Here is a 16656-nt window from a genome sequence, read left to right as displayed (position 1 = left end):
ATCTATTTTGCCTTTCTTGGCCCCATTTATCCAATAAAAAAAGGCCAAAATGTCTCATTTAAATTTCTGAACACTACTACATCCAACCTTTATATTAAAATCCTTGCACTGTGTTTTTCACATGTGCTTCTTTATTGTGCATGCCAAATACAATATGAATTTAAATATAAATTGACATGAAAATTTAAAAAATCCCTAAGCTTAATATGTACCTTTGCACTCAAAAACTTCAATTTTTACATTCTCTCCTTTGAGCTGGAATTTCCAACTTGCAAGTTGAATTCAAAACACTTTATTCCTCATATATTCTTTTTACTTTTCTCTATCAGAATAAAGAATATCCAGTATTATTTTATAATTTAAGAAAGTATTGTGGAAAGTTCTATAAATTTTTATCTCATATACTTATAAGCAATTTTACATACAACCTAAGTTTTCCTTTCAAAATGTTTAATAAGTTTAGCAGCAGGTTTCAGAACAGATATATTCCTGAATATTTAATCTGTATCGTGCTATAGGAGAAACCGAACTTTTTCTAAGTGTATTGCTCATTGCTATATTAAAAACAGCATACCAAATCTTAATTATAAAATTCTGAAAATTAATTTTGCATCGATACAACGAAAAAAATACAGCATATTAATGAATTTTTCATGAACATTGTAGAGGTCAATTGGAATATGCCTATTTCTTTTATTTGACTACCAAATATCTCTTTTTTTCATTGTGGGTACTCAGTTTTTATTTTAAAAGTGCAAAGGTTATTAAGCTTAAAACATTATATTTTAGCAATGTAAAAAAGTTTTACAATGATTTAACATGACTAATAAAATTTATTAAACATATTTTACATATATTCACAGATTCACACTTGAGTATTAAAATAGACATTTACAATTTCAGAATTTTCATTCAAAAGCATTTAGGGGGTGGAAGGAGAGAGAGTAGGCTCTATTGTGAGATGAAAAAAGAGCTATTTCTTTGTATGACTAATTCTAAATAACATGTCCAACATGGTAAGTCATAGGCACTATACCAAGAGACTAGTATGAAACACCTTACACTACTTTAGGCATCACTTATGGAGAGAGTTAAATTATAGGAAGAAGCATGCAATACAACTAAGTCACAGCCTTTCAGTTATGGTAATGAAAACAAGCTAACTCAAACACATGCATGCCTTATTTAAGTTTTGCTACCTGAATACACTACTGCTACACTCCATAAAAACTACAGCTTTGGTCCAATAAAACATTAGACAAAACAGTTTTACGATTATTTCTTTGTACATGTTTTAACTATCAATTCCTTTGTATACACTTTGACCATTAATTACAAGATTTACATCTGCACAATATGTATAAAATAAGTTATTAAAAAGGAAGACAATATTAAACTTTTGAAAAGAAAACTGTACAATTTACAGATATAATAAACTGAAGAAATTTTGTGCCAAGTTGTTCTTCCACATTAGAAACTATTTGGTAAGAATTAAACCTTCTAGTTTACTGATATATTTCAATAAAACTTGAAAGAGATTTATTTGTATACTAGTGGTTATCTTGTTACTTAAGAGTGCTAACAACTTCCAGCGCTGTTAGCAGGTTCTCAACTTTTTAAATATCTACCACAGCCTGCCAACATGTCCAATGCAATCATTACCTTTCACCAGTAATAAATAAGTTTTCAATTAGAAACTGTTTGGATCTAAGATCCAAAATAAATTTTTTTCTTTTTTTATAAAATGACAGTGTTTACTACATAACCAATGTTAGCTGAACTTTACCCAACAACTGTAAAGGCATAATATCAGTATTTCTGTCAAAAGGCAGTATTCCACAGTATACCACTCTTGAGCCTCATCAGTTTAAGAAGACACACCAGGAAGTAATAACTGCTATATAGGAGTCAATTCAAAGTCATCATTAACATCAACAAGGGGAACATAAAACTCCTGGATTTCATAAATGCTGATAGATTTATAGGTGGCGGGATCAAGTTCCTGGAGTTTGAGCTGCCATTCTAATCTCTGAACGGCATTTAAAGCTGCAGCTTCATGTTGTTGCCTCATTAAAAGACAGGTCTATTTAAAAGAAAAGTTAATCAATTATTCTATTAAACTTGCTTTGTTTAAAAATTAGTTTTATCCACAGTTCCTTTAGGAATTAAGATCAATATATTAGGGGTGTAAGAAGACTTAGGGTTACACATATATTTGTTTTAACCTGTTTATATCCATATGACAACTATTTCTGGGTCTCCAACTTCACCCTCATCTTACCTCACAGACTTTAAAACTGTTGATTCAAATAATGAGATTTCAAATTAACAAAAGAATCAAGAAAATCTATGGAAAAATGACTTAAAAGTACGAAAATCTAAAACCAAATAATTTTCTATATAGATTATTTGCAAAATATATTCCTTCTCTTATTGTTTTCCCATTCTTTCACATGTTAGACTTGTATACTGGACAATAAACATGAAGCTCCCCATTAGAAACTTCTTTTTCTACATTGGTCTTGAAAAGTATGACTGTTATTTTCCTTTATCTTCCAATTGTGGTCTGGTGTGAAGAGTCATGACTAACCAGTATTTTCTTTCCTAATCATTCCTCCCTAATATTGCTACAGTTATTTGTTTATGAAGGGGGAAGCATCCACTTAAACCGAACTTCTCAACATACATACCTTTAATTTGTCAAATTTATCATCCACATCTTGTAACCAAGACATGAACTGTCTTGCATTAAAGCGATCCCTCACGGAAGTTTTACTGTCATCAGACTGAAAAAGAACATTAAAAATAGTTGAATAAGCCCTGGCTGGTGTGGTTTCATGGACTGAGCGCCAGCCTGTGAACCAAAGGGTTGCCAGTATGATTCCCAGTCAGGGCACATGCCTGGGTTGCAGGCCAGGTCTTCAGCCAGGTCCCCAGCTGGGGGCATGCAACAGGCAACCATACATTGATGTTTCTCTCCCTCTCTTTCTCCCTCCCTTCCCCCTCTCTAAAAAATAATAAATAAAATCTTTAAAAAAAGTTGAATATAATAAAATACAGTAACCCACTTTAAAATTTATATGCCACTATATCTTTTTATGGTACATTCCATTTTTAAGGAATTATGGAAATGTATTTTGAAAAAGGATAAAATGAAATCTGAATATTGAGAAATTTGATAAAGCATTTATTTCCATATTGTATAGACATATTAGTTATTAGAATTCATGGGATGCTGGGTTTAGTTATTAATAGAAGCCCACTGCTCTGTGAGACAAAGATGTTTCTCAAAAAGACATGCCATATCAAGTATTATGCCTATAACATTCTTTTTAAAGTATAATTTATTTAATATTTAATTTAATGTTAAAATTTACCATTAACACTAATGTAGGGAGAAAAAATGTTAAGATGGAAACAGTCCTTTGAGACAAACATTTTTTCCAAAGCTAATATTTTGTAGTGCTCATAACAAAGAATACTTATGCATCTTGATGTTTATAGCTGTGCTATTTACAATAGCCAAGTGTTGGAAACAGCCTAAGTGCCCATCAGTAGATGAATGGATTAAGAAACTGTGGTTCACCTACACAATGGAATACTATGCAGCAGAAAGCAAGAAGGAATTCCCACTCTCTGTGACAGCATGGATGGAACTGGAGACTATTATGCTAATAAGCCAGTTGGCAAAAGACAAATATCATATGATATCACTTATGAGAGGAATCTAATGAACAAATAAACTAATGAGCAAAACAGAACCAGAGGCATAGAATCAGGGAACTGACCACTGCCCACTGCCAGAGGAAAGTGGGTTGGGGGGAATGATGGAAAGACAGGGAAGGGACTAGTCAAAGAACATGTATGAATGACCCATGGACATGGACAACTGGGTGGGGATGGACTGTAGGAGTAGGAATGGGGCAGAGTGAAGAGGAGGGAAAAGGGGGAATATTGGGACAATTGTAATAGAATAAACAAGATTTTAAAAAAGGAATACTAGTTTTGGAATTAAAATAGGCTAGATTCAACTGTCAGCTTTGTATCTTATAATCTTGAACTAATTATGTATTCTCTCAATTTTCAATTCTGTAAAATGGGATAAAAATATCTCTTTTAATCTTGTTTTGAGATTTTAAGAGTCTCTTAATGCTTGAGCATACAGGAAGCACTCAATCTAATAAACATTTGCTGTAATTATTACTACTAGTATTACTACCAGTGCTATCAAAGTGATATCCAGGCATAAGGTAGCACCACGCTCACATTCTTAGCCATTATCACTTCTTCCTTGGTCCTCAAGTAAAATATTCTGGCTACTTTAAATTTTATTTTATTGTTGAATCTTTCTTAATGTTACAAGTTTATGTTGAAAATAAAGAAGTATGATAAGAGAGTAAGGTAATAATCCAAGCCCTTACCCTGGAAAGGTAGATTTATTTTTTCCCCCCTTTGTTCCTTAGAGGCTAGTCTCACATGAAACAAGTCTGCAACTCAGTAGAGACCTTCTACTCTAAAGCCGGCTATAAAGGATGGGTAACAGTTCCATAGTTTTCCTCAGGAGAATATGAATTTATTCTACCTGTAAATTATTAGGGTGATATAATTTATTGTAATTCATTTAATTATTAGGACGGATACTCTTTTCCAATGACTTTAGAATTATTTTGAAGGTTTACTGGGAAAATTCACTTATTTTTGAAATTCTCTTTATAACCTATCTGGGCCTATAGATTTTTCAATTCTGCAGCATTCTGTTTATTACCAATACGTTTTTGTGTCTTTCAGCAGGAATGTCTTAATGTTCCGGTCCAGTGATTTCCACCTCTACTTCTGGCTCTCCCATAGATTTGTTTTTATTTTTGCATGTCTTTTGTCATTTCAATGAGTTTGGGGAGGAAGAAAAAAAAATAAACAGGTGTGTTTACTAAACCATTCTGAACTAGAAATCTTTAAGAGACTTTCCTTGTAGCTTGATTTATATTGTTCTAAAATTGATTTATTACTCTGTAATTGCACGAACCTTACTTAAAAAGACCTAAAGATATCATGAGGTCTAGCCCAGCCTTTAGCCAGAAAGTTAAACTGCTCATTTCAGTTATTAAAAAACCATTCATTCTTCCCTTTAAAATCTTTAAAGTTGGTAATTATGTAAAGTCTTTTAGACTATTTCCTTAGAGCTAAATAGGTCTCTCTTAAGACCTACTTATTCATTTTAATAGCAGTTTCCATATCTCCGAATGCTCTCATTTGAACAAAGCCATTGGTGGCTTAAGAAAGTTTGAAATCTACTGATCCACATCCAATGATGTTTATCGATTTTAGAGAGAGAGAAGGGAGAGAGATAAACATTGATGTGAGAGACACCAATCTGTTGCCTCCCTTAAATGCCCCAGAGATCGAACCTGCAACCCTCTGGTTTAAGAAACAAAACTCCAACCAACTGAGCCACCCAGCCAGAGCTAGTCTTATTTATTTTAACAGATAAGAAAAATAAAACCCAGAGAGAACTCAGTAACTTTCTCTGTAATATATTGGGTTGGCCAAAAAGTCCATTTACTTTTTTTTCTGTCAAATAAAAGACACATTTTTCATTTGCACCAATAACTTTGTGATTTAGATATTTTAAGTATGTCGGCTACCTCCTGCTATTGGCTTCTAGTGGATAATGGCCAAGGGTGCTGCTAATTCCAATGCATAAGGCAGTCCCACTGCAAAGGATTATTTGGCCAAAATGTCAATAGTACCAAGAGACTTTACAAACCACTTGACACATTTGATCAGTCACAGTATGTTCTCTATACTGCACAAATATTTTTTTGTGTTTCGGTTGTTTTTACCTTTTTTAAAATAATAAAGTATAATATGCAAACATGTTGTGTATCTTCTTCCATCTTCAATATTAAAATGGCTGTACAAAAACTGACCAGTTTTGATAAGGTTTTTAAAAAATGTACGCTGATGTGACAGCTGTCATGATACAATCTAAAAGAATTGTTTCGAAGGAAGTTAACAACAAGGAAGCACTATTAGAGATAGTGTATGGAAGAAACTAAATGAACTTCTTGGCCAACCCAACAGTTTACACACCTTGTGTTTCTAGGTTGTTTGATTTAAAACAGCATTTCCTACCTTTTTCTTTTTTGTGTGATAATCCTTCACTGTCTAAGTTTATAATTTTTAATCATTACATTCTTATGACCAATGAATTTCATTCTGGTTTATGAATCAGTAAAGAATTCTGACAACTGGTATGTCTAACTCTGAATTCATGTAATTTATATGTAGCAGTAAACTTTGTTCAAGATACAACTACAGTTTTCAATTACAGTAGGTCCTTGAACATTTTGTGCTATGTTGTTTGTTTCTTTATAATACTGAGGAGATGCCATAGAAACTTAACTCTTTTTATCCATAAGACTATGGTAACACTAGTTTCATTACATATTGTTTTGCTTAAAGTTGTAGAACCTATCAACTATAACCTATGTTAAATGAGGACTTATTGTATATTAATTTATTCCAATGACATCGAAGATGAAAACAACAGCATAGCCCTACTGTAGCACTGTCACAACCCAGAGGTTCATCCTGCCTGTGCTGTTTTTCAGCTTACAGTAGCTTTCTAGTTGTTTGAAGGCCAGAACTGAATGTATAAATATCCACTTTAGAAAATTATAAATGATCTATAGGGGTACTATCCTAAATATGTACTTGTTTTGTAATTATCTGCTTTTATAATATAAAGATATATATATATATATATATATTTATACATGGGGTGGGCATAAGATTTAGAGTTGAGCATGCAAAACAAAGAATTTATTCTTATGTATTTTTCCATATGAACTGCAAACCTACTTTTCCCACATCTGTATATATTATGTATTATAATATAAACCTGTATATTATAAACATTATTATTACACCTTATGTTATATTAAAGGACTTCAGAAAATGGAGGATCAGGTGATTTGGGAGTACTTTGGTCTCAAAGAGTTGTTTTTCTCCTTTGAGCTTTACTGATTGTTGAATTAAAATTTCTTCGATGGAAATAGATTATAAAAAACTTCAAGTTGTATTAAGACTATTCTAATTGTATCTGAGCACTGTACCTGAGCATCCAGCGGCACACTGTAGACTTCTGCATCCAGTAAAACAGTGCATGCACTAAATGGCAGTGTTTGATTTGCCAATGTTCTTGCAGCTCTGTAATGAACTCGTAGAACTTCCTGTTCATTGGATACAATGAGTTTTTCCTAGATGAACAAATAATTAAAAAAAAAAAGTCAATTCTTCAACTACTTGTTTTCAAATTAAAAAAACAGAAAACAAAAACAAAATACATTTAAAATGTGCCAAAGAACCCGAATCTCAGAGTAGTTTTTTCTTCATAAGAAGCCTGAGAATTTTGAGGACTCCTAATGTTCTAAAGTGTAAGTAAATTTTCTTTCTAGAACTGTTAGTCTCTTTTTAAAAATTCTTTTAAAGTGTGCAATGGTGACTTTTAGTAGTATGTTTACCAAGAGGTTCAATCATCACTACTAATTCCAGACCATTTCCATCACTCCAAAAGGTAACCCCATACCCATTAGCAGAGCCACTCCTCATTTCCCTTCTTTCCCTGGTAACTACTATTCTGTTCTTCATTTCTATGAATTTTACCTATTCTGAACATTTCATAGAAATGGAATCATATCATATGTGATTTTTCATGACTGGCTTCTTTCATGTCACGTTTTCAAAGTTCACCTGTGTTGCAGCAAGTATAAGAACACCATTCCTTTTTATGGCAGAATAATATCCAATTTTATGAGTATACCACCTATAACTTATCCATTCATCAGTTGTCAGTCTTCTGGATGATTTCCAACTTTGGGTTATCATAAATAATGCTGCTATGAATATTCATGTTCAAGTTTTTGTTTGGATGTATGTTTTTTATTTGTTTTAAGTAAATAACTAGAAGTGCTAGGTTATATGGTAATTCTATGTTTAAGTTGTTGAAGAACTACCAAACTTTTTTCAATGGCAGTTGTATAATTTTATATTCCCAATAGCAATGGATGAAAGTTCTATTTCTTTTCACATACTTGCCAACACTTACTATGTCTTTTTAAATTATAGCCATTCTAATGTGTGAAGTAGTATATCATTGTAGTGCTAGATTCTTTTTTATAGTGCATATTTTCATAAATAAGCACACCATATCTGATGCTAACTACTTGAAAACCTCTGGCAATCATAGTACAGTCCTTCTTGAATGTGTTAAGTAGGGTCCAAAACTTCTCATTATGTAATATGCAGAGTCACCCACACCCTATCATAGGGTTACTGAAATGATCCAGGCAATTTTCTGCATTAAGCAGAGAGGAAATTTTAGGGTCCATCTGCAGATCCCAACCCACACTGATCCTGGTTACAGAATTGTGCTATCTGGTGGCAACTGCCTTTTTTTTTTTTGGCTTAAACATAAACGAGAACAACTTTGTGACCTGTGGCTGATTAGAACTTCAAGAACAGAGGTAGTGACTCTAAGAATCCCTGTTATGAGGCATTTATCATTTTGTTGGGTCTGTATGGAAGGCTGGTCTAGGAAATACTAAGGATGTGGTTGGTTTTCTTCCCACCATGTTCCCTATTCTCCTCTTAAATGACAAGAACATTATCCATCCTCCACTGGAGAATGTGGCCACATTACTTCCAAATATATATCACTGCAGTTTTATTGTATTTATAATTTAGTAAAAAGACAAAGAAACATGGTCCTATTTAATCTCTTGTAGGTTCTTATGTGACAAATGATACTCAAAGGAGAAGAAGTCTAACACAATTTTTAAATTTAAGTACAAGTTTAAGGTAGGACTTTAAGTGATAAACATCCCAAAACTTGATCAGATGCTAAGAAAAAATAGCTGGAAGTCTTCCTAAAAAGCTGGTTGCAGTCCTGCAGACATAAGAGCAATAACCAAAAATTCCTTAATACCATATGAGAAATAAATTTGTTTGAAGTCAAGCCCCCTTCCCTAAAATAATTGAGATATACTGTTTAAATGCTAACCTAAATACAGTATTATACTTGGAGATCATCATTCTTAATGTTGTGTCTTTGAACTTCTAGGGCAGAGCCTCTCAAACAGTATCTTCTGAGAATGGGTTATGTGGGCCCGCACTTAGTTCTTTGGGAGGCAGAATGCAGCCGGGGGTAGTTGAGGTAATGGGCCAGAGGCTCTGACTGCAAGTTGTGTTCACTTACTACAGCATTGAGATTTATCATTTTCAATGGGAAAAATAATCCTTGAACAGCAGCCTTTAACATGGGGTTCATCACACTCCCAAAAGTTTATGGACAAAATAGGGGGAAGGTCATCTGTGAATCCGGAGTAGAAAAAAGTATGTCTTTATTTTCATTAACCCCCAACGGGCATTCTTTCAAATATGAACATAGGCCATAAACCACAGTAATAGCGGAAGTATCTGTAACTTTGTCATCCACAGATATCACAAATATTTTCAATTCATATTACAGTTTTTGCATCTATTGCCCCCGTATTTCCCTACTAATTTCTTCTTTGAAATTCTAATAGTTAATTAGACCTGCTATTTCATGACACATGACGGCAGTTTTCTGTGTAAATTGCACAGCATAACCTGGCCAACTATCAAGCAGTTCTGCAGCTAGTTTATTCAGCCAACGAATGGTAAAGTTGTTTTGTTTTCATACTAGTCAGACATTTAAGTTGCTTTGTAGTATTCTGTAATTCTAAATTGCTTGTTGGTCAATATGTAGAAGGATGAGTCATTTTTGCTATTTATTAAACTTCTGCAAATTGCACAATTCAAATGACAATTCTTTTTCCTTTATTTTTACTGTTGACACTACTACAAATGCCCCTCTTTCCCTCATCTTTGCTTGCTTCCACCCAACCCCTAACACTCTTCCCTCAGGGCCTCACCATACTGTTGTCTGTGTCTCTGAGTTACACATATATATTCTTTAGCTAATCCTTTCACCTTCTTTCATCCAATACAATGGGTTTCCTTTTCATTTTGATGGTTTCTTTTGCTGTGCAGAAGCTTTTTAGTTTGATGTAGTCCCATTTGTTAAAATTTTCCCCCTTTATTTCTCTTGCCCTAGGAGATATACTGGCAAATATATTGCTATGAGAGATGTCTGCGATTTTACTGCCTATGTTTTATTCTAGGATTTTTATGGTTTGGCGACTTACACCTAAATCTTTTATCCATTTTGAGTTTATTGTTGTGTATGGTGTAAGCTCGTGGTTTACTTTCATTTTTCCACGTACCTGTCCAATTTTCCCAACATCATTTATTGAAAAGACTGTCTTTATTGTATGAGTTTGCTTCCTTGGTCAAATATTAATTGACCATAAAGGTGTTGGTTGATTTCTGGGTTCTTTGTTCTATTCCACTGATCTATAGGTCACTATCAGGCTTGTTTTATTACAATGGCCTTGTAGTATAGTTTGACATCCAGTTATTGTGATTCTTCCAACTTTGTTCTTTTCTCAAGATTGCTGAGGCTATCTGGGATCTTTTTTTGTTTCCATATAAATTTTGGAATATGTGTTCTAGATCTGTGAAATATGCCATTGGTATTTTAATAGGAATTGCATTGAATCTATAGATTGCTTTGTGTAGTATGGACATTTTAATGTTAATTCTTCTAATCCATGAACATGGTGTTTGCTAGTACTTACTTGTATCTTCCTCAATTTCTTTCTTCAATGTCCTATAATTTCCCAAGTATAGTTTAAATTTATCCCTATTTATCTTTTTTTTTTCAATAGTAAATGGGGTGGTTGCCTTAGTGGCTCTTTCTGGTATTTCTTTATTGATGTATAGAAATGCTACCAATTTCTGAATATTAATTTTGTATTTGCTACTTTGCCAGATTCATTTATTAACTGTAGGAGCTTTTTGGTGGAGTCTTTAGGGTTTTCTATGTACAATACCATGTCATCTGCAAATGTGAATTTTACTTTTTCCTTTCAAATTTGGAAGCCTTTTATTTCTTGTCTGATTGCTGTGTCTAGAATTCCCAGTACTATGCATAATAAGAGTGGTGAAAGCAGACATCCCTGTCTTGTTCCTTATCTTAAGGGAAGTACTTATAGTTTTTGCCCATTGAGTAATATAGCTGGCAATGGGTTTGACATATATGGCCTTTATTGTGTAGAGGTATGTTCCCTCTGTTCCCAATTTGCTGAGAGTTGTATCATAAATGGGTGCTGGATTTTTCTGTATCTATTGATATGACCATGTGGTTTTCATCCCTAATTTTATGTGGTGTTATCATGGTCATTGATTTGCAGATACTGTATCAACTTTGCATTCCTGAAGTAAATCCAATCTGATCATGGTGTACAGTATTTCCTCACTTATCGCAGGTATTACGTTCTAGACCCTCCCGCAATAGGTGAAAATCCGCGAAGCAGGAACCTTACATTTATTTTAGTGTTTATATGTATTTTAAGGCTTTACAAACCCTTCCCACACACTTATAAACCGTTCCTAGTCCCTTATTAACCTTTTCCATGCCTTCATAAATACTCCTTATGTTCTTAAACGTATTCTACACTCTTAAAGCTACGTAACTTTAACAACACACGTATACAGTACCGCAAAATCCCACGATATAGTGAAAAATCCGCGATAAATAATTAAATATAATATTTAAAAAAATCCCGTGATATAGTGAGGCCGCGATATAGAGGGACTACTGCATGATTTTTAAAAATGTATTGCTTAGTCTGGTTTGCTAATATTTTGCTGAGGATTTTCTATGTTCATTAGGGATATTGGCCTATAATCTTCTTTGTAGTGTCTTTATCTGGTTTTGGAATTAGGATAATACTGGCTTCATAAAATGAGCTTGGTAGTTTTCCCTTCTCTTGAAATTTTTGGAATAGTTTGAGAACGTTCTTTGAACGTTTGGTTAAATTCACTTGTGAAGCCATCCAGTCCAGAACTTTTATTTGTTTGGAGTTTTTTTTATTATTGCTTTGATTTCACTAGTTGTAATCTATCTATTCAGATTATTTGATTCTTTCTAATTCAGTTTTGGAAAATTGTATATTTCTAGGACTTTATCCTTTTATTCCAGATTGTTCAATTTGTTGGTATATAGTTATTCATAATATTTTCTTACAATCCTTTGTAGTTTTTTGGTGTCAGTTGTTACTTCTCCTTTTCATTTCAAATTGTATTCATTAGGGTCCTCTCTTTGTCTTGATGAGTCTGGTTAAAGTTTTGTCAATCTTTTCCAGTTCTTGGTTTCATTGATCTTTTGTATTGTTTTTTTCAGACTCTATTTTGGTTATTTCTGATCTGATCTTTATTGTTTTCTTCCTTCTACTCCCTTTGGATTCCGTTTGTTGTTTTTTCAAATGACAATTCTTAACTGTCTGTAAGATAGCATGGCTTCTGAATATGCTTGTTAAAAAACAGCTATGATATATTCTATAACCTAACATTGCTAACGAATTGCTCAATGACATGGGTCATGCAGTGTTGTGAGTTCTGTAACTGTGCTTCTTTCTTTTATTTGTTGTTCTCATTATAAGGCTATAACTCATTTTATTCATATAAAAACATTATTGTGAGAAAGGTTTTATGTTTATCAGACTGTTATAGGGGTCCACGGCACAGAAAAGATTAAGAACCTCTGCCCTAGGGAATCAATCACATATGAATCAAAGAAATGATAGACAAGGTTTTGTTTATATGAATATGTTATATCACATTTTTGGAAGACTTTGACCCTCCCAAAGATTAAGAAGGTGTTGTATTTTTGTCAGTCCAAATGAAATAATGCTTACGGTTTTTATAAATTAGGTAAGTTTTTTTCCTGTCATTTCGGGCCAAGATTAACCACTGGAAACTGGAATACTAAGGTAAGGACCAGTAAGTACAGCCTTTGAAAGTATTTTGCAAGTAGCTGGCACCAAGCAACAATTCTAAACTGTGGAAATTTTGATGTCCAACTAGGAACTCACCATTATAGTTCTGCAAATTCAACAAATGATAAAAAATTATTAGAGATTTCCAGACAACAAAAATATATTGAACATAAATAGTAACATGGGAGCAGCTATACTAAAACAGGCTTACACATTCTCCATGTAGTCACATAAGCACAAGGTAACAAACCATATCTTGAAATTGCTCTAAATTAGAAAAATTCACTAATAAACTGTAGGCCATTGTAATCTATTGTTAAGTTATTTTTAGCACAAATGTAAATGTAAACATTTCTTACCCTTTCAATGCTGTGTTGCAAACGAAGTTTCATTCTTACAACTTCCTGTTGCCGAAACAGCTCTTTGAGTGGATCTGACAGTGAAGGTGGTGGTGTAATCTAAATTAAAATATATATAGTTAAAAGTATTAGGTTTTATTTACAACAATGGGCTACATTATAAAAGTAACTCCTTTTAGTGCATAACTTAAAATGAAGATATAAATTCTGATGTGCTCTGAATTAAATAATATAGGAAAAATTATAAAACTGTTGACTTTTCAGTCAATTTCAACTGTATGAAACCCTGAATATTCTCCTCCTAGCCCCTGAAATATCTATATTCCCCCATCTTATCTTAGCTTGTAATTATTGTCAGCGTTATTAGGACAAAGTAAGATAGTTTAGTATGTATGGCACAGTAGAGTAATGTAGCTGAATCTCCTGAGGTGGGACAGATATAGTGTGCTTCATGATGTTGTGCAACAGGAACTGTACAACACCATATATGAAAAGATCTTGCCAAAAAAATCAAACCAGCATCTAATTATGACTCTATATTTATAATCAGTAAATAGTTTATAGGAATTAATGGGAAGCTGAAAACATGTTAAATAACATCATAAGAATTCAATTAGTCAAATCAACGTGGAAAGTAAAACACAAATAATTTGATGGGGCTCATTATTTTTCAATGAGCTCGTCTCTAATTGCAATGATACGTGTGTTTGATTTCTGTGTCCTGAAAACTCCTTTAAATTTAATAAAAGGAAGAGTTGAGTTTGATGCTATTGCTGCAGTTATTTTCCTTAAAGCATTTTTTTCATTGCTTTTTAGTTTTTTTTTAAATGAGAGCCCCCTGCATGCCCAGACCAAGGATCAAACCCACACACTCGTTATGTACCCTACCACATAATCAAACCTACAACCTTTCGGGTATGGCACAATGCTCCAACCAGCTGAGCCATAATGGCCAGGGCTATTATTGTAGTTTTGCAAAGTCATACAGCCTCCTTTAAGCAGCTGTTTTTCTCTATTTGAGTAATTCTCATTAAAAAAAAAAATTCCCCACTATATCCAAAAATAATACTTAGTTCTGCTTTTACCTCTTTCTGAAATGATACAACTCAATTCTAATTTAATCAAAGTTATATACCCAGATTTGCTGCAAGAGAATTAAACTTGTGTTATACCGTTTTTGGAGGCATAAGAAAAGGTGATAGTAAACATAGGCACACAACGTATACATGATGTGTTTTACACTGTATTACAAATACACACATATATGTGTATATCAATAGGCAGATAGTGCTATAAGATAACCTAATATGACTTATCAGAAATTGTTTTTAGTGAAATAATTTGTACAAAGTTCTAATTTAAATGTGTTTTTTAAAAAATTAATCAATTAATTGATTTTTAGAGAGAGAGGAAGGGAGAAAGAGAGGGAGAGAAACATTAATGCAAGAGAGAAACATCAATTGGTAGCCTCTCGTACAGGCCCAAACCAGGGACCAAACTCACAACCCAGGCATGTGCCCTGACTGGGAATCGAACTGGTGACCCTTTGCTTTGCAAGAGAATGCCCAACCAACTGAGCCACACTGGTCAGGGCTTAAATGCATTTTTATAGTGTTAACTATTTCAAGCCTATGATACAACATATTTCAGTTAAAATTTCTTAACCTTTAAGGGGAAATAAGGGAAACAAGAAAATTAGCATATATTCTTTGAATTGTTAAATTCTTTTGCTGAAAGAATGACAAATTTACTTACAACTCTATTCTTTAAAATCTACTACTACTACTTATTACTAGTAGGGTAATATAAAAATCTGTCTTTTAAGATTTAAAAGACACTAGCATCAGGTATATTCTGTGGATGTGAGACTAAAAAACCATCCCTCTTCAAACTTTTCTATCTTCTCTGAACTGGGCTTTAAAGAAGGAACATGTGCAAAGGCATGATGTGAAATAGCATATAATAGCGTTGGACCATCATGTACATACAGTAGAGTAGTAACTACAGCCAAGCCTAGAAATGTATGGAGGACCTTGTATGTAATGATGGGGACTTTGGTCTATAAAAAATTGGGAGTTTCTAAAGATGTTTAGCTGGGTAGTCACAAAGTCAGATCTGAGTTTTATAATAAGGGACCCAGAAAATAACGCTAGCTTGACAGAAGAGATTAGACTAGAACCCATGGAAGCTGTTCAGAATGTCTGTTTTGCTTATATCTGATACCCAGTTGACACAATGCTTAGCACATAATTATGAGTTATTTGCATATGCAATATTTTGAATATTTAATTATGCAATATTCAAATATGTGCGTGAACAGTTTAAGGAGTTAATGAGGTCCTTGCATGGCAGTAGTAGGAAAGAAAAGGGGAATGGAAGTGAAGTGAATCAACACAACTTAAGTGACTGATGTAATGGCAGGGCAGAAAGGAAGAGGTGAAGGTTGAATTTTGGATTCCCAGCCTGGGAAATTAGACAGCAGATAATGATACTAACTAAAGCAGAGAGGGCAAAAAGAGTACTTTTGAAATAGGGTAAATTAGTTTGGTATTAGACTCAATGATTTTAAAGATATTGTGGGACAATCAGGATATGTTCAGAGTAACTAGAAACACAATTATGGAAACCATTAGTGTATTCATGGCTGAAGATAAACTTGGGACACATTCTACAAGAGACACTGCCCTAGTCCTTAATCAGATTATAGCTGAAAGGCAGAGGAAGACACATAAACAGTTAATTACAGTATTATAGATGAGGTATAAGGATGACACAAGCCATCCAGCTCTGTCAAGATTTCAGAGGCGACAACACAGCTGGAACAAAGGCATGAAAGAAGATAAAAAAGGGGGCCTGGCTAGAGCAACATTTCAGGTAGGGAGAACAGCACTACCAAGGTACCAAAGGTAGTGAACAAGAGATTTCCATAGAAGAGTTCAGTTTGATGGATATACTGAGTGAGTTTGGAAGCAGTAGTGAGAAAATAAAGCCACAGGGATAGATTGGTGTCAAAATATGAAATGAATGGTTATGCTATGCTTAAATATGGATTTTAAACTGTAGGTAACAGGAAGTTGGCTAATCACAACTGAGATCTTTAAGGAAACAGCTTTCTATTGGTTTTAAAGGGACATAAATCAATAAAAGAATGCTCCAGCAGACAGACTAGGAGAAACAAGAAGTGAATAAGTTTCTGTAAAGTTCTAAATAAGAGATAACGATGAGGGCCCTAAATCAAAGAACTGGTAGAAGGTACAGATTCTGGAGAAAGTTCTAAAGTAGAATGGTTGGAATTTGATTTCTAATAGGTTTCTACTTTGGTATCATCACTAATGGGTAAAAATTTGTTTTCAAGGGAGTGAGAAACATTCCTT

General features: G+C 33.5%; 1 protein-coding gene across 3 annotated transcripts in view; it reads right to left on the bottom strand.

Annotated features, from left to right (window-relative positions):
• Positions 1-1848: 1848 nt before the first annotated feature.
• Positions 1849-16656, bottom strand: part of ANKRD12 (ankyrin repeat domain 12) — a 140647-nt gene continuing 125839 nt past the window's right edge. For all 3 annotated transcript variants that reach the window (XM_090285805.1, XM_090285806.1, XM_090285807.1), the window contains 4 exons: positions 13283-13381; positions 7116-7259; positions 2691-2786; positions 1849-2083 (listed from right to left, as the gene is read on the bottom strand). In XM_090285805.1, coding sequence (XP_090141931.1) covers positions 1898-2083; positions 2691-2786; positions 7116-7259; positions 13283-13381 — 525 coding nt within the window. In that variant the 3' untranslated portion in view covers positions 1849-1897. The remainder of the gene's footprint in view (positions 2084-2690; positions 2787-7115; positions 7260-13282; positions 13382-16656) is intronic.

This window comes from Furipterus horrens, unplaced genomic scaffold (assembly GCF_987537825.1).
Source record: "Furipterus horrens unplaced genomic scaffold, mFurHor1.1.pri manual_scaffold_8, whole genome shotgun sequence".
Classification (NCBI taxonomy): Eukaryota; Metazoa; Chordata; class Mammalia; order Chiroptera; family Furipteridae; genus Furipterus; species Furipterus horrens.
Note: the sequence above shows the minus strand (reverse complement) of the source record. Positions and strands in the feature narration are given on the sequence as shown.